At 40.9% G+C, this 20,501-nt stretch overlaps 3 protein-coding genes across 8 annotated transcripts in view; 2 read left to right on the forward strand and 1 right to left on the reverse strand.

Annotated features, from left to right (window-relative positions):
• Positions 1-20,501, forward strand: part of ei24 (EI24 autophagy associated transmembrane protein) — a 78,697-nt gene that overhangs the window by 35,591 nt on the left and 22,605 nt on the right. The window lies entirely within an intron of this gene.
• si:ch73-1a9.3 (non-histone chromosomal protein HMG-like) lies at positions 1,617-7,730 on the forward strand. The gene is made up of 6 exons (XM_052047984.1): positions 1,617-1,823; positions 3,323-3,349; positions 3,494-3,520; positions 3,616-3,657; positions 6,549-6,656; positions 6,759-7,730. The coding sequence occupies exons 1-6, from the start codon at positions 1,806-1,808 to the stop codon at positions 6,804-6,806; spliced, it is 270 nt and encodes an 89-aa protein (XP_051903944.1). The 5' UTR covers positions 1,617-1,805; the 3' UTR covers positions 6,807-7,730.
• Positions 9,731-18,123, reverse strand: LOC127588909 (glucose-6-phosphate exchanger SLC37A4-like). 6 transcript variants are annotated; one of them, XM_052047913.1, is made up of 11 exons: positions 18,009-18,051; positions 16,692-16,802; positions 15,368-15,743; positions 14,346-14,578; positions 13,331-13,577; positions 11,834-11,986; positions 11,656-11,741; positions 11,471-11,584; positions 11,252-11,347; positions 11,037-11,175; positions 9,731-10,954 (listed from the first exon to the last, which is right to left on the reverse strand). In XM_052047913.1, exons 3-11 carry the CDS (start codon positions 15,513-15,515, stop codon positions 10,791-10,793), a joined length of 1,380 nt encoding a protein of 459 aa, XP_051903873.1. In that variant the 5' UTR covers positions 15,516-15,743; positions 16,692-16,802; positions 18,009-18,051; the 3' UTR covers positions 9,731-10,790. The 6 variants fall into 6 exon arrangements, with proteins under 6 accessions (XP_051903873.1, XP_051903872.1, XP_051903871.1 ...); XM_052047912.1 differs by lacking the exon at positions 16,692-16,802 and having other exon boundaries at positions 18,009-18,123; XM_052047911.1 differs by lacking the exons at positions 16,692-16,802; positions 18,009-18,051 and adding an exon at positions 17,245-17,560.

Genomic DNA, 20,501 nt, shown 5'->3' on the forward strand with positions numbered 1-20,501 from the left:
TGTGTCTATGAGCACTCAAATTCAACACTGCAGGAAATGTTCCTGTATTATTTCCCTTAATCCCCAATCACTCCATTGGATTGGATAAACTTTATTGTCAAATGGCCTGTATGTGTAACATACAGCACAGATGAAATTTCTTCCCTCTCAACATAAAACAAGAGGAGCCGCTGCGGGTGTCCGCGCCGCTATCAAAGGAAAAGTTAACAAAAAAATGACAAAATAATACAAAACAACACATGAGATACAGACAATTCTGCACTTTTAACCACTTTCCTGCATACACTTTGTTGTCTGAAGCAGTTATAGATGAAAGAGGAGCGAATCAAAGTGTCCTTTTCACCAGTGGTTCAAAGACGTCATGCTGCAATGTGCACACATCTGCTACGAGCTAAGCTTGAAGCAACAAGAAGCTGGAGCATCCATTAACGAAAAAGAGAGATTGCCTCTCTTCTCCTGTCCCATGTAAGTCTGCTTTAATTCCAAGCCGCGACTCCCAGTTCCACATATGCATCGGCATCGCATACATGATCGAACAGGTGATTCCGGAGGAATGTTGGGGGGAGGAAGCGGCCTTCATTCTTCCGCGTGTTCATTGAATTTCGGACGAGGAGAATGTTGGTAATCGAAATATAGCCTGAAGACGATGAACAGTTTCTTCGAAGCTTTTAATAACAGAATAATTTATCAGAAGGGCGGTACCGAGACACAAGGTGTGACATAACTTTTGTTTCTCCTAAAACGATTCTCAATTTAGCGCATTCCAATGTTTGTGCGTCTCCGGCAGGGAATACTGTATCCCAATTCTAGGTGATGATTGTTACAAGGACGCCAAGCTACGCTGTGGGCATGGGAAAGTTATACAGTATGACTGAATATGACCAGCATACAGACTTCAAGATCTAATTTACACAAATATATTCCTACTCGATTACAATTATTTTAAAACATCATATCATTTTTTTCCCCCTGTCAAATAAAATTTGCAACATTTTAGGCAGACATGACAGATATTTTTAGATGGCGTGGAAAAGAAAAGGCTTCTTCAAGTTGTGGATATAAATGCGTGATTAATTAAATGCTGAGTCTGCAGGGCCACCAAAGTCATGTTTGGCGTGCACACGACACAATGGCGGAAGCGGTAACTGTGCACACCGCGAGATGGGATTGCACAAGAGGACAATTATTCTGTCGCCATTTTCCCAAGCTTAATACAAAAGACTTGACTGCGAAAGTACACACCCCTCTCTCAAACCACAACCAATACACTCGCCGATATGGCCACAATCGCTCGGTGAGGCACCAGTAATCCAAAAACCTTACACGTGAAGCCCCTAACATTACGCCTCGCAGACTGTTCTCATTACACTTTGTCTATTAGGGAGGCTGTGGAGAGAATTCTCGACATTTTGGGGCTTTTTTTTCGAAAGCAGATGGCTGTACAGAAACACAACCACCCCGTCGAAGTGGTTGATTGACGTGTGAACTGCCCAACCACGGAAGTGGCGCAGATTTGAAATCGGGTCGCTGACCGCTACATTGCCCAATCAGAAAGCGCTATGGGCGAGGTGATGATCGTCAACACACAAGAACTATAAGATTTAAATAAGGAGGGAGGGGGGAATCCAATCCGGTTTGAGCTAGTTTTCTTCCAATGGAACATTATCATCTCGCTGCCGTGTATTAGATTGACTGTACGAGTTCAGCTTTATCTGGAGTATACGACAACAGTATATTTTTGTCCCGTATTCAGTTACATTTCGCAGTTTTTCCCCTTTTCCGCAAACACCCCTCACAAATCTACCATGCCTAAAAGGAGCAAAGTGAGTAAACCGAGATATTTCTTGCGTTCAGTAATACAGCATTTATAACGCACTGCTGCCTCTATAAATTGCTTGTTGGAGCGCGAGTTTCTACTTACTCGCATTGTACTTTTGGGCAAATGTCAAAAATATCGCGCTCGCAGCCATCATTTGAGTTTGTATACGTCGTCCTGATTTTGTTTCTGGAAGATGGTGATTGTTGCTCTTATCGCTCGATGCATTGTCTAAATTTAACATTATTTATTTTCATTACTATTTTTGTGTATTCATGTGGCTTCGCTGCAGGACAGTGTAGTGCACGGTTGCATGTTTACATAAACGCATTTGCAGTGTCTGGGATTTTAAGGGAAGTCGTTTTGTCCGTCTACAACGTTTTTTCTGCAGAGAAAGTTGGCGGCATATTGATTGTCTCAAACGTGCAGTCAGTCACGCAGGATAGTTAAGTTGCACTTTGGCTAGCAGTAAAAGGCGTAAAATAATATAAATTGCGCCCATGCTGAGGCCGTTGGATCTCGGGTATTTTATTTAATGGCCACGCCACCTTGGTCGACATGTTTTATTTATCACTTTTGCTGAACATGAACGCTATTGTTGGCGAGCGGCCGCCATTAGCCGCGGTGAAAACGCAGCTGTTTGGACGGCGTTCGTCGTGGTAGCTCGTCGGCTCAGGGAAGGTTATATAATGGCGATCCTCCGTCAGCACAGCGCCGCTCTTGTTGCTGGGGGTTCTTGTCGATACTGCGAGTCGAGTGACACGCTTTGGCTAAGGACCTTTTCAAATTAATGGCGGGAACGCTTCACTTCCCTGCTTGCTTTTCTGCCCCCACCAACCTTGTCGGTCTTCGTGTTTATTACCAATGAAAATATGTGGCGAGGAGGCGGAGCTCGCCCCTCTTTCTAACTTGCAGAGGGGAAGTTTGAGCAAGCAGCGGCCGTTAGCGTGCTTCCATTTTGTCTGCAATGTTGGTTTTACACTTTACGCTCAAACGGCCGTTGTCGACCCCCACGGTCCTTCTAATGTGGCCATACCACTCGCTGCCATATTTTGCGAACTGCAAAATAGAGTATCTATTTTTATGTGTGAATCTGATGTCCATGCGTGAATTTTTGCCGTCCTCGGAGCAGGAAGTGCCGCTCCGTCAAGACCGCCTCGACACGCCCACTTAGTGTACAGTATTTAACACCCGAGACAGATTGCCACACTTTGTTGATGAGGGAAATTAAATTATAACAGGACCAATATTAACTCATATACACTCATATTAATAATATTGAAGGCCCTAAAGGACAGTTTTATAAGCAAACATTAAGACGTTGCACGTGGTCGGCAAAAACTGAAATTACAAGATAAGAAAGATCTTTATTTTCTCACAATGGAGAAATGTGCAATATTTCTATAATATTAGGAAGTACTATATAATATCGACTGATTTAAGTTGTTTCACGAGAATACATAGAATGGTCTTTGTCGATTATAAACGGTATGTTTTATGTTGCAGGATGAGTCAGAGGCAGCTGAAATACTGGTAAGGTATATTGCACAATCTGGTTTTAATTAATCATGCAAATGGTAATAGCCCTGTCACCCACTAGGGGTCAGTAAAAGCACATAACTGTAAATAGCACCCAAGGCGAAAAGTAATCAACCCGTTTTTTCCCTCACCATACAGCCCAGGAGGAGATCGAAAAGACTGACTGTAAGTAGATGCACCTCGTTGCATATAGATATATAGTTGACTGTTTTCATTCGGGCCATCATACAATAATAAGTGAAACACATTCATTTTTGCAGAAGTCCACACCTGCAAAGCCAGAGCCCCAAACCAAGCCAAAGGTAAGTTATATTATAAAGTCCCATGTGTTACATATAGAGGTGCAACGATTAATTGATTGAGGCACAACTAATCCGTTCTCAAATTAATGTATCATTGTTTTTGATAATCAGTTGTTTAGGCGGCCCGGTAGTCCAGTGGTTAGCACGTCGGCTTCACAGTGCAGAGGTACCGGATTCGATTCCAGCTCCGGCCTCCCTGTGTGGAGTTTGCATGTTCTCCCCGGGCCTGCGTGGGTTTTCTCTGGGTGCTCCGGTTTCCTCCCACATTCCAAAAACATGCGTGGCAGGCTGATTGAACACTCTAAATTGTCCCTAGGTGTGAGTGTGAGTGCAAATGGTTGTTCGTTTCTGTGTGCCCTGCGATTGGCTGGCAACCGATTCAGGGTGTCCCCCGCCTACTGCCCGAAGACAACTGGGATAGGCTCCAGCACCCCCGCGACCCTAGTGAGGATCAAGCGGCTCGGAAGATGAATGAATGAATGAATGAGTTAGTTGTTTAGATACCTTTCCTGGTTCAAAATGGTCAAAATCGTTAGATATCAGCTTCTCAACACTAAATAGTCTCTGATTTCTGTCGTCTTAAATCCAATTAATTAATTTAATTGACAAAATAATCAACAAATTAATCAAGAATTAAAATAATTGCGGCCCCAGTTCCTCGGTTCTGTGAAAACCCCGCTTAATAGTTTATGAAAAAATGTTCAAGAATTATGATAACAATAATTTTGTTCACCAACCGCCAAATCATAATAGCCATTCCTAGTCAGGAATCCCAAATATACAATACAATACATGCTGATTTATATAGCGCTTTCACAACAGCGGCAGTTGTAACAAAGCGCTCAACAAAACAGTTAACAAAGTAAAATAATAAACACAACACATAACATAAAACACGTACAGTCATGCAGTCCTAACCACTTTTCCGTCACACGCTTTGTTGTTTGAGCCAGTTTGAAATGAAAGAGGAGAGAATCAAGGTGTCCTTTAACCAGTGGATCAGAGACGTCATACTCAAAATGTGCACACGTTGGCTACAAGCTAAGTTTCAAAGTCAACAAGAAACTGTAGCATCCATTGACGAAAAAAAGGGATGGGTTCACTTCTCCTGTCCCATGGAAATCCATTTCAATTCCAAGCGGCGACTCTCGGTTCCAAATACACATCGACGCTCTGCGCCAACGCTCCTCTCTCCTCATCCGCAACTTCAGCAGCCATCCATCCAGCCGCACCAACGCCGACTGTCCAACAGCGCCGACATCTCCACTGAACAAAACAGGGTTGTGAAAAATGCTGCCCATTACAGGAGCAAAAACACAAGCGCCCCAGGTCTGTCCTGCACCGACAGTCAATGGCGCCGACATTCCTCCCAATCACAATCTGCTGGTACAGGCGTGCTGCCGAGAAGGCGCATAAGAAACATATAAGAAACTTTATATGTTGACAGTCCATACCAAACATCAACAGAACAAAGGCATTAAAGTATTATCATACTTTTTAAAATGAGAACACTGAAACAACAATGGTATATGTCCTGTATGAACGTCCAAGTATGTTAACAACATGTGTGACAACACAAGCAACTAAGTGCAACAATATATTGCCCAAACACTGCAACATACAGTCCAGTTGTATGACAAAATACAACAAAGTTAGGACTATTTGCTACAAAATGACGCGAGTAAAAGACCTGGTGGCTTTCTTTCCATTCAGTCAGTCTCAAACTTGACCTCCCCACGATCACCACACAAGACAGCGTTGCTCAGCTGATGTCGTGCAACGAAACTTTGAAGCCAGTCACGGGACACTTCGAAGCTCATTGCGCTATGGAACTCGCTTCCTCTCTTATTAGCGGTGCAGTTTGCGTAAAGTTTTTAGCACAATGACAGTCAAACCATTCCAGGAAACGTTCATTTACTCGACTGTCTGTTGAGCTGCAAGCAATTCACTCTGAGCATGGAAATAGCAAGAATCGGACTGAGCAGGAATCGCTTCCTCGTTTTTCAAAGTCATATATTTGAGTCTTTCAGACTCCAAGCGCCTCCTGAATATTTCGTACTTTGTAACCCGCTCCGTTTAATCAGATACAATTCACTTTCTCTTCTGCGGCCATTACTGTTCCTCTTCGTTTGGATGCCATGATCTACAGGATGTTAAAAAAATCGCAATTCCAGTGACACTGCAATAAAGAGTCACTTGCATGTCGCTGTTTTGGATCCAATGATTATTCAGATTGTATTGAGTTGGCGCTACTTCGGGCTTCTGTATCGTCTCCCCCTTCCCTCCCTGTGCTCTGCAACTTCAAGTAACTACGCCATCTGGCGTTGAAATGTCTGTCATTACAAGTCCAAATGAAATGACTTCACATCGAACCTTAATTGTGTACCAACCTTCGGTGGGCCGGATTAAAAAGACCCATTAATAAATGTAATGAGTAAATTTAGCAAAATCACTGCTAAGTTGGTAACACTTGAAGCACAATTAATTGGTCTTGCTCGCTACCTCCCTTGAACTAGCGGCCACACGTGTGCACATAAGAGGGAGAACTTTCAAAATAAAAGCACCACATATTTTACAGTTTACTAGGACTTCATGGGCACTGTGAGGGCCGGTCAGAGACTTTGCCCAGGTCTGTCGTAGTTGAGATTATTAAATGTGTTTTCTTGGCGAAAGTAGTTCTGATTTACGCCCAACTATGGATCAGAACATTAAAATTGAGCAATTCAATTTTAAATGTACACAGAGAAAAATTACTAATCCAAGAGTAATAACTAATCTTTGAGTTCTGTTAATATGTGAAAGATGTTGAATGTCTTAAATTACGCCAGAACAAGGACAGGTTTCATGAATTGAAGTCTTCATTCTTCTCTGGGCGATGCGTGTCATTGCAGAAGGCAGCTGCTAAGCCTAAGAAAGGTAAGGAGGTGGAGAAGGCAAAGCCCGAGGAGAAGGCGGAGGATGCCCCTGCTGAGAATGGCGAGGCCAAAGCTGAGGAAGAGGTCAGTGTTGTCATCGTGCGTAATCTTGTCATCGTGAAAGCTAATCTTCATTCTAATGTTGTACTTGACACGGAACTGTGTTTGCGTTTATGTGCGTTGCAGGCACCAGCCACGGATGCAGCGGAGGAAAAAGATGAGGAAGCGGAATAACATCTCTCAAACCGCATCTTTACCAGTGCTCCCTGTACCTCTTTTCTTGTACAATTCAGGGGAATATTTTTATCGACTATTTTCTAAATACAGGTTTTTTAGTAGTCTGATTGTAGAGAACACTTTTTTTTAACGAAAGACAAAAAAAAGTCAATTTGGAGACGGGGAAATTTTATCACATCCCACATTGTAACGTTCAGTGGTTTTCATTTCAGAAGTTTTAAATGTGAAAGAGGGGGAGGATGCGGGGATGGGTTATAGTGTCAACAAGCAAACATCATGTTCACAGGATCTTGGTCGACAACTGAAAGAGTTTGCCTGTGTGGATTACATTCCATATGCTTTAAAGGGACAGTGTATGTATCTGTGCCGGGGCAGAGATGGACACAGTCACACATTGTTTTATTGTTTATACTGAAGAACAGTGTTTTAGAATGTTTGCGAGATTTGTCCTCATGTTAACTCTTGTACTCATGCAGTTTTCTGATGAAATTGGATTAATAAATTTAAAATCCCTTGTAGTGGAGCTCTCCCTATCCAAACGATGTATCTTCTGTGTTGGTCGTGTCCCTGTTCTGTGATAGCATTGCAATAAATTTGTATAGCTACTGTGAAAAAGGATTTGGAATCTCTGTATGCAGTGCTTAATGGTACATTGTACGGATGCAAAAAAAATGGAATTTGCTTTCTAAGCCAACCGGCCGGCTGAGGTGTGTAAGTGTCGAGGGGAGAAAAAAAAATCTGGTCTCATAATGCCAGCAGACAACCTGTAAATTTATTTGAGATGTTCAACGCATACCAGCAGTAGCAATACTCACGCGAAGTTTAGGTAACAGTGCAAGTGTGCCGTTTCTTTTTGTTTATAGATGTACCTGTGTAATTATTGTTATCAACAAACCAATAAAGCTCAGTTGGTAGTTGTTATCTTTTATTTGTTTTATCTTGAAAAGGAACCAATTATCAAATTATTAAAAAGTTCTTAGGTGACAAGGATACATATGTTGCAGAAAAATTATGAGCTCAACTGATGCAGCTCCTTGGTGACTGTTACAGGGGAGGTGAAAAGACAAATCTTTAATATTTAAAACGCGAAAAACCATGCCGCTTGGTCCGCAAGCAACATCTATTGTTGGGTTGAGCCGAGGCTTCAGAGCTCATTAGTGAGGTGCGGATGATAAAAGATGTTTAAACGATGTAACGGGAGCGTAATGTCAGATGAGGTGATGTGATGGATTTATTGCGAAATATATTAATAGGTTGCATGGGTATAAATTGTCATCTCCAAATTGAACTCTAGAGTGTGCCAACCCCAATTTACGTTTAGGACAGACTAAAACAATGCATCTGATATATATTGACATGCCATAAAGGCATATAATGACTTGATGGTAAACCGTATCAAATGATTTGTTATGATATGGATAATACAAAACCAGCCATGTCACCATTTGGTAAATTTCAATTAAATTTTTTTCTCACAAATCTATACTTCTGGTCAGTCTACATGTGTGGGGGTTGCTGTGTTGAAAATGGCTTTCTCTCTTCGACAATGTAATGTTAACGGTTTAACAAAAATGCTGTTTTTAGGGTCTACTGAAAAGTAAAGATTTTGGAGGTACGAGAATTTCACAAGACAGCGTTATGCTGAACTCTCATTGTGTTGAACTCAACCACAGGTGTCAAATTGTTGTGCAAATGCATCTGAAATTGTAAACTAAGATGGAACACGCCAAAGTCGATCACGAACCAAGACATACTTATGGTTAATATTAACAATAAAATATGAATGAAGATGTATTGTAAAAACATTAAGTATAAAACAATCAATTGGAAATCAATACGTATGGCAGTAACTCTACATGTTTTCTTCAGCTACATGATGACATATTATTACATGTCTGTTCAAACTACAATTTAGTGGGCACTGATCATAATCTCATAGCGTTGAACCTCCATGTATAATTTTTTTCTCTCACTTTAGAATGTTGTGCCACTTTGGGTTCGGTTTGTCATTCATTCAATCTCAAAATCAATTTGTCTTTGTAGATGTAACATGACAAAATATGGAAACGTTCAAGGAGTATGAATTCTTTTTCAAGGCCCCCTTATAAATGTAACAGCACATTTTGGTCTAGCAATATTCCCAATTGTAAATTTACGATTCAGCACCATGGACAGCTTCCCACGTCCAATTTATGGTTTGTGTTTAATTATTCAACTATTGCATCATAATTTAGTGTAGTTAAAACATGCCTTAAGTTTAATAATAAAAAATGTAAATATTAATATTAAATAGATGTCATAAAAATCTTCAAGTCATATATGGCAAAAAAAAAAAGATTTCGGAAGACATCTAACCTTAGATAACCTTAATGTGCATTTATTTATAGATCAGTTCAGTTGGTACAAGTTGCTTGTCAGCACTCCATCCATTTTCTAAACCAATTCATCTATTTAGTGCTGCAGGGGCATAGCAAAAGGCAAACTACATCCTGGACTGGTTGGCAGTCAAATAAACACTATTATATCAACACACACTATTTGGAATTTGGGTCGACCATATAGACATGGCAACCGTTGCCATCTGCACTGAAAATAATGGTGTGGTGAATTTACTTCTTCAAGTGGCTGCACACAAGAGATTCATCTGGATTTAGATGTACAGTGTACTTTAAAAATAACATTGTTTATATTTGTTGTTTTCAGTGATGCTTTTAGGTCACCATCCATCAAATCCATATACTGATTGTTTTCATTTGGGTCACGGGTGAAGTGGAGCACCTGCTAGCTGGCGTTGGGCGAGCAGCACGGTACTCCCGGGATTTCCGAAGAATATCGTTTTTTTACTCCTTGCACTGGCAATAAATATCCAGGCAAATAGTCTCCATTGTACAAAAAACAGCTGAATAAATTCTTTAGATGTGTTTCAAATTATTAATATGTCACATTTATTCATCCTCAACTTTAAAAGTCCATCAGATTAAAGCTATTCCATATTGGCACTGAGTGTTTTCCCATTATGAATACAAAAACCACACGAGTGGTGCTGAAAACAGGATAAATGAGATGATTTTTAAAGCTTGTGGAAAAAAAATCAGGATTCTTACCTGCAATTTGAGCAACAAAAAGCACAAAGAGAATTGATTGACAATCAACTGTTTTAAACAGACACTAAACAGTTCATACATACGGTGATTTTAGCTGACCGAATCAAAATATGACTCTGTATTTTGTCATCTATGAATGAGAGTGTAGAAAACTACGAAACCTCATTTCTAATAATTGATGACAAGGGTTGATTCTACCAAATATGTGCAAACATGTAGTCAGTCTAGATTCTAGATTATGCAGAAAAAAAACATTTGAAAGTATTCATGATTGTAAATTTACGACTACTAACGTCAACGTCCGCACCAATTACTGGCTATATTGTTTTCAGCATACAGCTATCATTTGGCATTGTAACGGACTGTTGTTTTTTTTTTTTTAAATAAATAGTGTAATAAGCATCCACTTTTCTGGGAAGACTTTCCACATGTCTTAGAAGTGCATATTTTGCATTTCCATACATCCAAATGAATATTTGTGAGGTAAAAACAAGAGAGCATGTGAAAAGTTTTGTTGTAGTTTAACCCAAAGGTGACTGGGACTGCAGTGATGACTCTTCCACGAGACATCAATGCAAGACACGCCTTGATGTCATTCGCTTTGTGCACTGTGACGTGCTCGAGTGGAAAATAGGCTGCTCCAAACTTGACTCCACAGAATAGAATAGTCCAAAAAGGTCACAAGAAGGAACTCAGCAGCCATGTTTGACCTCTAATTGATGAAGCCTCACTTAAAATTTGGTGGTTCGTACTTGCCCTGAGTATCCATGATGAAATTAGCTTTTGGACAGTTTACTTGTCTGGGTAATAATTTGCATTTGAATTATGCAGCACCTTTGATATCGGAGTGACGTTGACTTTGTTGAGAGAGCATGACTCAGTCCATTTTTTCTCTTCTTCCCATCTTGGTGCGCATGATGCGAATGAGGAAAAACGAAACGGTGGTGACGGCCATGAAGACCTCGGCTACCCAGAACGCCGTGTCCCAACTGTGTTGTTTGGCAATAGTGCTGAAGGGAAGTCCAGCCATGAAAGCCCCGACTGTAATAAAAAAATGAAGTTGTGTCATTCATTTGACTTTTCACGGTGTATCGAGCACATCATTTTGTACCAACAGATTTACCGTTAGCCATCAGAGCAACAATCGCATGTGAGGTTCCACAGAAATTGGAAGGAGCACTTTCACTTGCGATAACCCCAAACAAGGCAATCGGCCCGTATGAGGAAAATCCAAACATAGCACCAAGAGTGAGAATCCAGATCTGCAAATGGCAAGATAAGAGATTTTTTTTTCGTTTTCTCTTTTTCAGCTAAGAAATCATTATATAAAATGGTTACCTCTTTTTCTGAGACACCGATGAGTACAGAAACAGGATGGATGACTTGGACCCAAAGAGGAGGCTCCTGAGGTGAATGAGTGAACTTCAGTACTGACTACATATAGAATATAATTCATTGAGAATGAAACAATACACTTTTTTGAATAGATGGGAAAGATGGATGACGTATATCACATATGAAGTGTCCCATTAGTCTTTGAATTCTATCTGTTTTTACCTTTGGCATTTCAGGCGTGATGGTGACCCTGAAGAGGTACATGGACACACACATACCGGCCATCATGACAATGAGCAGGCCGTGTCGAGGGTTCCCGTGTGTGCCCAGGCCCGACTATGGAAAGTCACAGAGCATGTTTATGACAAGCGGATCAAATCAAACAAGTCCTTCTGACTGCTACTTACTCGAGCAACAGCTCTGTCAGACATTAAACCAGATGCAAGGCTTCCCACAAAGCCGCCCACTTCCAAGGCACTCATGTAGGTACTGCCTGTGAGTAACCCAGCTCAAATTAGAACCATGAAAAAAACCCACAAAAAAAAACCACACTCTTCAGAATCAAGTAAGCATAACAATGCATACCCATAAGAGCTGTCTGGCCTTTCTCCTGCATGAGGAAAAGCTGGCCCCAGTCAGTTGCTGCTGTTTTCACGCCGAACACCACCAAGTAGCCCAAAGACAGCACCCAAAGAAATGGGGAGAGGAGGAACTCACTCAGGGTGCTCTCACCGTTGCCTGGTGAGGAGGAAAAGAGCAAACAGTGTTCACTTCGCTCACATCTCCAACTGACTAGCACTAGAAATTCACACCTTAAAAAGGAAAATTGGAGGACATCATTTAGAACATAACCTGTAACTGTTATCAACGAACGTTGGCAATCTGAAAATATTCCCAGCAGAGTCCCAACAGTATTTTTGTGATTATAGTGTAGAGAATGGCTAAGAGCCTTGAAATGTATATGTATGTATGTATATATATATATATATATTTTTGTCTATGTATATAGTTTGTACACTGTCACACTCAGATCACGTGGTTCCGGTGTGATCTGTATCCATGGAGCTACTTAACCTTCTCTCCATCTACTATGAGTTTTTAGGAATAGTGGTTTAAAACACACACGCACACGCACATGCACACACACGCACACGCACATTCCCACACACACACACACACACAATAGCTGGAAAGAATTTACAAAACTATCAAGATGTGTTAGATGTTCAGATTTACTTGAAGAGGTTTCCAAAAATACACGTAGGGATTACATAGTAATTCCATTTACAGAAGCGTTAAAGTATTTGGACAAACTGACATACAAACAGTAACTGAAAGTCTACACTTATATTCAGAGTGTAATGCTGTGTAAAATGTCAATTAAAATCGAATACAATGATATGCAAATTCTTTTCAGCCTATATTCAATCAAATGCACTACAAAGACACGATATATAATTTTCCAATTTATAAATACTTTTGGGAAATATGATCTTCATCTGAATTTTATGCCTGCAACCTGTTCCAAGAAATCTGGGATAGTGGCATGTTTATAACTGTTACATACCGTAATCTTTCCTTTTAAGTATTTGGAAACTGAGGATACAATTCTTTCGGTTGATCAAAAGTTCGGGGGGGTCTCCGTTGTCACATTTTGCCCTGAATAATGCGCCACACGATTTCTATGGGAGGCATGTCAGGACTGCTGGCAGGCCAACTTAGTTCTTGCACTCTTTGACTACAGCGCCACGCTGTTGTTACATGTGCAGAATGTGACTTGGTATTGTCTTGCTGAAATAAGCAGGAATGCCACTGAAAATAAAAACCCATTGCTTGGATGGCATTATATGCCCCTGTCCCAGCTTTTTGGGGGACATGTTGCAGGTATCCAATTCTAAATGTCCATCATTGTATTCAGTTTTTATTTACACTTCACATAACGTGCCAATTTTACTGAAATTGGGGTTTGTGCATTGTGATTACTGTTGTTGTGTGTAAAGGGAAAATCATAATGTCGTAATAATTTTATATATATCTACACAACGCGGTGTCCATCAATCCATCCTCCTACTTTTTACTCACATTTCATTGCACCCTTCTTGGGTGCTAGCTCAATAGCAGGTAGGCCCACATCCTTTGGCTCATTCTTCACCCACATGAGAGTCACAAGTGAGAAGGCAGCACAGATGACACCTGACATCGTGAGGATGGTCCTCCAGTCATAGTAGTGGAGGAGCACCGTAACCAAGATTGGGCCCAGACTCCCTGCCAGGTTCATGCTGCAGGACATCACGGACCACCATGTTCCAAACTGGGAGGGCTCAAACCACTGAAGAAATAGATTGTGGACATTACATTAGATTTTAATGGGTCAACAAAAAACAAAAAGAGGCATTTCAGTCCGAGATAAACGGTAAAAATGGTTCACTCCGTAAAAGTTGCGGATTGTCGAATCGTAAATTCCAATTGGGAGTCTTATTCAATTGTTTCAGACAGGGAAATGAAACTAACGTTCCACTTCACTGGCCACCGTATTTATTCACAGAAAGAGGAGCAACAGAAACAGACGACTTAAAGTTCCCCTGTGAGAAAACTCATTCCACAGAACAGCAGTGGCAGTCCGCAAAAGGTTGTATCAAACCTATTTAAAGATCGGTCCTCTCAGTAAAAAAAAAGTGTTGACTGCTGTTGTTTCTTAAAGCAAGCTGTACTGAGGATGTACTACTTCTACTTATAGAATCTCGAGTAATCTGATCCCCTTTCAACATGCTGAAGACGTGCCAAAGCCTATTTATTCCCCACCTTTTGAAAAGGCATCTTGCTTTCAAATAGCTAACATTGATTTACTAAGTCTTGCCTTTATTCTTTTAGACAATTATATTTATTCATCAAGTTATTTGCGGCTGAGACATTGGATATTGTGGGTCATTCCTGACTTTTCTAATACCACTCTCCCTACTGACCTTTATAACTGGCTCCGCTTACATAGGTCAATAGTGTCTGGCGGCAAGTAGCAGAATTCCAATCAGTGAACTTTCACACGACAAAGCATACGGTAACACTGACAGACTCGACATGCGAAAGCATTTGAGATTACCTTGCGGAGGACCTTCCCGCACGGAGGCCATCCACAACCTTGTCCCAGTCCGTTAATGAACCACAGGAGTGAGAACATGGTGACCGTGGAGGACCAGGAGAAAACCACGTTGATGCCTCCGACCACAAAGAGGCCGATGGAGAAAAGCCAGCGGGCACTGATCTGGTCTGACAACACACCGCTGATGAATTTACTGATGGCGTAGGCCATGGTCTGGCTGCTGGTGATCAGGCCTGGTGACACAAGGAGGGTTATTGGTTGTTCACAGAGCGCTGAGAATGTGAAGCATCTAAAATGAGAGCCGAGTGTATATTCAGGATATTCTTAAATGATGCCAATTAACTTTGGTCAACCTCTTTTGAGCGTTCAATCAGCCTGCCGTGCATGTTTTTGGAATGTGGGAGGAAACCGGAGTACCCGGAGAAAACCCACACAGGCACGGGGAGAGCATGCAAACTTCACACAGGAAGGCCGGAGCTGCACTGCGAGGTCGCGCTAACCACTGGGCCACCATATTTGATAAATACTAAAAAATATCAAATAATAAAATCTGTACGTTAAATGAGAGATAGACTGAAATGTAAATTAGAGATAGACCAATATGTTTTTATTTTTGGGCCGATACAGATGTTGATTATGAGTCGAGACAGACCAATACCGATTATTAATATTCAAAGAGGCCGATATTTGGAATCAATATCCATTTTCAGTATTGGCATCCATTGTATAGTGTTTTTTCAGGGCCGATACAAATACAGATAATTAGTCTTAAAGGAGGTGATAAACAATATTTGGAGCTAAAATTCATTTTCAGTAAAAGGGAAGCTTTACTGAGATGTCTTTAAGGTTATGATTAATGAAGTTAGTTGAATATTTAAAAACATAGTTCCCTGAACTTAACGCAGTTTTTGAATTGATCTCTTATTGGCCGTCAGATTGTTCGAATGTTTTAAAAGTGCTGAATATCAGTACCAATAATCGGTCCGGACGATAGTCAGTCGATCCCTCCACTAAATTCTTACCCAAGTCGTCTTTGTCCAGTTTAATCTCCCCCATCACTGAGGGCATGACAAAAGCGAATGTCTTTCTGTTGAAGAAGTACAGCATGTAGCCAAAGAACATGGAGGAGAAGATGGTCAAGCGATAGTAGCTGTAACTTATCGCCCCCATGGTTCCACTGGATCAAAAAAATGTTGTTTAAAAAAAGAGAAATGCTTTATTTGCTATGGTTCCTCTAGCATTTAGCCAGTCAGTCAGCGGAAGCAATTGGAAGTGGACATCATTAGTTGGTGGTTTGTGGTGGGTGCTGGCCTACAAATCCTCATCAGACGGTTCAGGCAGGTTTGAGGCGGCTTCTTTTGGAGAATGGACGAAGCAGTCGCGGAACCTTACACCAGCCTTGAAAATGAAAACAGATAAACAAAATGTTTCACACTAAGCGAATTACACCCTTTTTAAGGAGAAATGAGTCTGGGTTCCAAACAAATATTGTTGGCTTCGTGTTCAAAGAGGGCTTGTATTGGTCAAAAGCGCACGCATAGAAATAACACTTTCTACTGCAAGATCAAACTGCAGCCATTGTGCATTTATTTGTCCTCCAACATGGAAAGTGCCGAAGGCCAAATCGTTCGGCTCAATGCAACACATGCACTCAGGTTCCGATTTATTAAGTAAGCTACTAAAACTGCTCTGTATCGCGATAAAGGAGCTTTGTCATCAATACATCACAACTATGAAAAAATATATGGCTTAAAAGAACCGTAATAGGCAATATTTTTCCATGTCCAGGTTTCTCGATTAGAGGTCTCTGACATTCTTCTGTGAAAATAGATGTGCTGTAATTCTTTATTCACGGTAAAAAAAAATCCAGCACACTTAAAAAGGGGCCTTCTATGGATATTTGACATTTAAATTGCATGTATACAAGTAGTTGAATCTCTGAAGTCGACCCATCAAGTGTTAAATTAATCAACAACTTCAACCTTTTGCTCGCAGCCAATTTCCAAAAATGTTCCTGTGAGGGAACAACTCTGAATTTGGATAATTTTACACAACACCCGACACCACACGAGATTTACTATTGTCAAGCGACGATTGACTCAATTTGTCTGACCTGTGGCACGATGATCAAAAACAAAAGATAAGCAAAGCTGCAGTGTTAGGACAGAATATTATTAGCTAACAATTTTACCACTAATAGCTTCTGATAACCAGCACACAGCTTACTAGAATTTGGGGCAAGCAGAAAAGTTAGCAACAATGAAATTGCCACACCTGGTCGTCATGGTAACAAAAGTCAAATCTACATGTAAGAGACAGAACCGACCCCACAACCCAAGCCAATACCTCAAGTCTTCTGCTCGGTACGGTATTTCAGTAGTTGGGTCGGGTTGCTTGCAGCGTGCGTGTCACAGTTCAACACATTAGCGACAAAAATGTCACGGCTGACTGGGCCATCTGCTTCGGCGAAACCACATTTAGAAGAAAGACTAAACATCAGATTTCACGCACACTTTTCCAATGCAGTAAAATTTGGATTCAGAGCATGTTGTGGTCATTTTTATTGGTGCACGTAGAACGTGTAAGTTTTAAGTCTCTTCGGTCTGCACTACAACAACACGCTTCTGTGTTATGCACGCGAAGTTCGCGAACGCATCTTCTGCAATACACATTCTTGTAAAAGTGTGCACCGAATTTACGATACGCACATTCGGCATATACGGACCTAAATAAATCGAATGAGCGAAACGGTGCCGAAAGATCTTGAGGGGAGGCTTGTTTCGGGGGGGGAAAAACGTAATCGAAGCCACGTTTCATCAAACGCCGCCATGAAGTACATCGAGGATGCTGCCTGCCATCAATCAGCCCACCTGAATGTGCCGATGAATGAGGAACTCACAGAGGCTGGTTGACCTCGTCGCGTCCCTGTCGTCGGGGCTCAAAACACACGAGTGTCCGCCGCGAAAAGCATCCCGGCTGGAGCTCGCGCGAATCGTTAAAGCGGTAGCGCCCAGTTTTTACAAAACGGGAACTACAGTATATCTCAGCGCGCATTCGCATTTATCTAAATATAAACACACCCACGCGATTAAACGGTATATGTGTATTGGATGAGAGGAGAAGACACCCCAAATTATTTTAAAATGTCAGCAAATGACGCCATCATCGAAATAGTTTGGCCACATTTATGCAAGAAAACCACTCTGGTCATTGGGGACATTTTTGAGGAATTTCTTCAGCACAGAAGTTATTCGTTATGCTTTCTTTTTTTCTTCTTTTTTAGAGGAGGCGGGAGGTTGCGATGCAGTTAGTGACTGCATTTAACAACAGCAAAGAGTAATTTTGCAACAGTATATGAACTGGAGGATATTTTCTGGAATGTAAAATAGTCCATGCACAAAATATACAGAAATATGCACTTGTGTTAAATTGAAGTTGTTTGTCACTAGTGATTCCTACATATTTAGAGTAGCGCTTAAGAACCTCACAAGTATTTTTCTCATCTCTCCCTCTTTATGACTCAATTACATCTCAAATTTAAAAAAGGAAATTAATTAATTATCATTTTTTTAAATATGAGTTTCTTAAATTACATCTTTTTGTATTTTTATTTATTTTTTGTTTTATCACTGACATATTTCAAACAGTACTAAGCTTACTTACCAACTGAAGTCGTGTCTCGAGTCTAAACAAACAGTCAACTCCTTTTGGATATGTAGAAGAAAATAAACAATTTGATCGAGATGCTGCAGAAATACCAGTTTCAAGCAAATAGAGCGAAAGACAAGACTATTTTTTCAGTTTTTTTTTAAAACTCTAATCTATTACCTATTCAGTTGATAACAGCTGTTATAAATGTTCTAATCTCATTAGATGTGCTATGATGAGGAATAAAAAGTGGATGAAGTATCAAGACATTTTGGACACGTCTCATAAACAACTCCACTTGCTGTGCAATTCAAATATCCTTCACTGCTTAGCTGTATTTGAAGACAAGCAGAAAGAAATCCAAGACTGCTTCACCTGCTACGTGGTGAAGACTAGACTCCTCTTAGCAAGAAGAGCCAGATGAGGTGGCTCAGGCATTTGGCGAGGATGTTTCCTCGACATTTCTTTGGTGAGGTGTTTAAGAACCCAGGGAAGACTCGGAGCACACTAGTAAAACTTTTGCACTCAGCTTTTCTGGGAATGCCTCGGGATCCCCCCGGAAACGCTTGATGAAGTGGCTGGGGAGAGGAAAGTCTGAGATTCCTTGCTTAAGATGCTCCTCACTGCATGGATGGTGAGAGAGAATATATCATCGTCCGGTATGTTTGTAATTAAGTAATAAACAGCTTTGGTCACAAGCTGCAATTGCAGACTGCTGAGCGCAAACAACTTCCGGTTACGTCATCACGCGCCACCATAAATTCAAGATTTGCCTGCTTTATTTAATTTTTTAAATATTTATTTTGTGAAAAAGAGACTGATAGTATGATTATGGTGCAGCGTACATTAACACAAAAGAATATATTACGAACATGTACAAAGACACACAAATTGTTGTTGTTTTTTTTTTCTCCTCGACACTTCGGATCTACTTGGGACCTGTTTTAGAGCTACCGGTAGATCAGGATCGACGTAATGGACACCCCTGGTCTAAAGAATATCTAGCTTGTGAGAAATTGCACACAAAACTGAATGGAACAAAATATCATCGTTGGAGTCTTGTGATTTTAAATGTAATGATGTAAAACTTATTTTTACAAGAATGTTACTCTTTGTGTGCGCCTCACCACAATGATACAGCTCATGTTTACAACACAACCACAGAGACTTTTTTTCTGAAGCACATGAATGCGCTTTTCTTCCAAAACAAATTATACTGGAGTAACAGAATTTGTCATTTCAAAAAAAATCACTGGTTAGCACGTCCGCCTCACATTACAGAGGTCATAGGTTCAATTCCGGGTCTTGGCCTTTCTGTGTGGAGTTTGCATGTTCTCCCCGCGCGTGTGGGTTTTCTCCGGGTACTGCAGTTTCCTCCCACATTCCAGAAACATGCGTCGTAGGTAAAGTGAAAACTATCATGCCCCTAAGTGTGATTGTGAGTGTGAATGCCGCAAGTGAAACAAGAAGTGGCGCTGTCAACTGATCACCACATGGTGGTGTGTTGGCTCCAATGGTGGAGGAAGATGTCGGTCCAACCTGACAGACCCAAACATCTGGTGAGGGTCTGCTGGGAATGTCTAGCGGAGTCCCCTGCTGTCAGAAAAGGGTTTGCAGTCCCTCCATCAGTGGAGACTGAGGACATTGATTCAGAGTAGAACCTGCTCATTGTCAGGGAGGCCGACCAGAATTGTGGCCATTAGGTGGCTCCTTCAGACATGTTTCTATCCTGGTCTCAATCTTTAATGCTATTGTATTATACTACAGTATCTTTTACGAAACTTGATCCAAATGAATAGAAACTTTCTTATAGTCCGCCTTGTGTAATGACGGTTTAATATTTTGTGCCTCCATGATAAATGGCATTTCTCCCGCCATGGTTGTCCTTCCCCCCGGTTCTCATCTCATTAGCTTTGACAATCCCTACTTTTGTTTTTGCAATGAGAAGTGTCATTCTTCCAGAGGAATGACTTCCTCTGTGTCTGGAGGGGCTGATTCTGAGAACTCAATGGGACACGATGATTGGTTGGCACCCACTGGATTTTGCGACAGAAATCAGCTCTTTTTCACTCCCAATGGTGAAACAGACACAAAGTACTTTTAAGATCTGTTGGATTCTTCTTTGGCCATTTGAGACTTGGAACTTTAACCATATCCATGAGCTGACTAGTTAAGATGTTATTTAAGTCAGGGGTTGCTGTGCCAGTTTAATTTGTAGTGTAAATGTGCTGAGACATGGGCAATGCTGGCTCATCTATAGGTTGGTCTATGAAGAAAGGAAGCCGCCTTCTTTTCCGAAGGACTTTGTAGCTCAGACGATAACACATTTGAATAGTTCAAACTTTAAGTGTGTGTGTGTTTTTTTTCTCTGAAAGAGATAATGAGAATCTCATCTTACTATGTGCATGTTGTCAGGGAAGTTTAAAAGACATGATGATGAGCAGCATAATTTGTTTTGGAGACATTTTATCCAGTTGTATTTGTAATTCTTTTAAATAATAAAGCTAT

This window comes from Hippocampus zosterae, chromosome 16 (assembly GCF_025434085.1).
Source record: "Hippocampus zosterae strain Florida chromosome 16, ASM2543408v3, whole genome shotgun sequence".
Taxonomy (NCBI): Eukaryota; Metazoa; Chordata; class Actinopteri; order Syngnathiformes; family Syngnathidae; genus Hippocampus; species Hippocampus zosterae.

Coding starts and splice junctions, on each gene's coding strand:
- si:ch73-1a9.3 (XM_052047984.1), top strand. Junction 3,350..3,493: donor CAGAGGCAGCTGAAATACTG/GTAAGGTATATT, acceptor CTCACCATACAG/CCCAGGAGGAGATCGAAAAG. Junction 3,521..3,615: donor GGAGATCGAAAAGACTGACT/GTAAGTAGATGC, acceptor TCATTTTTGCAG/AAGTCCACACCTGCAAAGCC.
- LOC127588909 (XM_052047912.1), bottom strand. CDS start 15,515: ATGGGGGCGATAAGTTACAGCTACTATCGCTTGACCATCTTCTCCTCC. Junction 11,176..11,251: donor TCGGTGTCTCAGAAAAAGAG/GTAACCATTTTA, acceptor TGCCATTTGCAG/ATCTGGATTCTCACTCTTGG. Junction 10,955..11,036: donor TGTTGCTCTGATGGCTAACG/GTAAATCTGTTG, acceptor TTTTTATTACAG/TCGGGGCTTTCATGGCTGGA.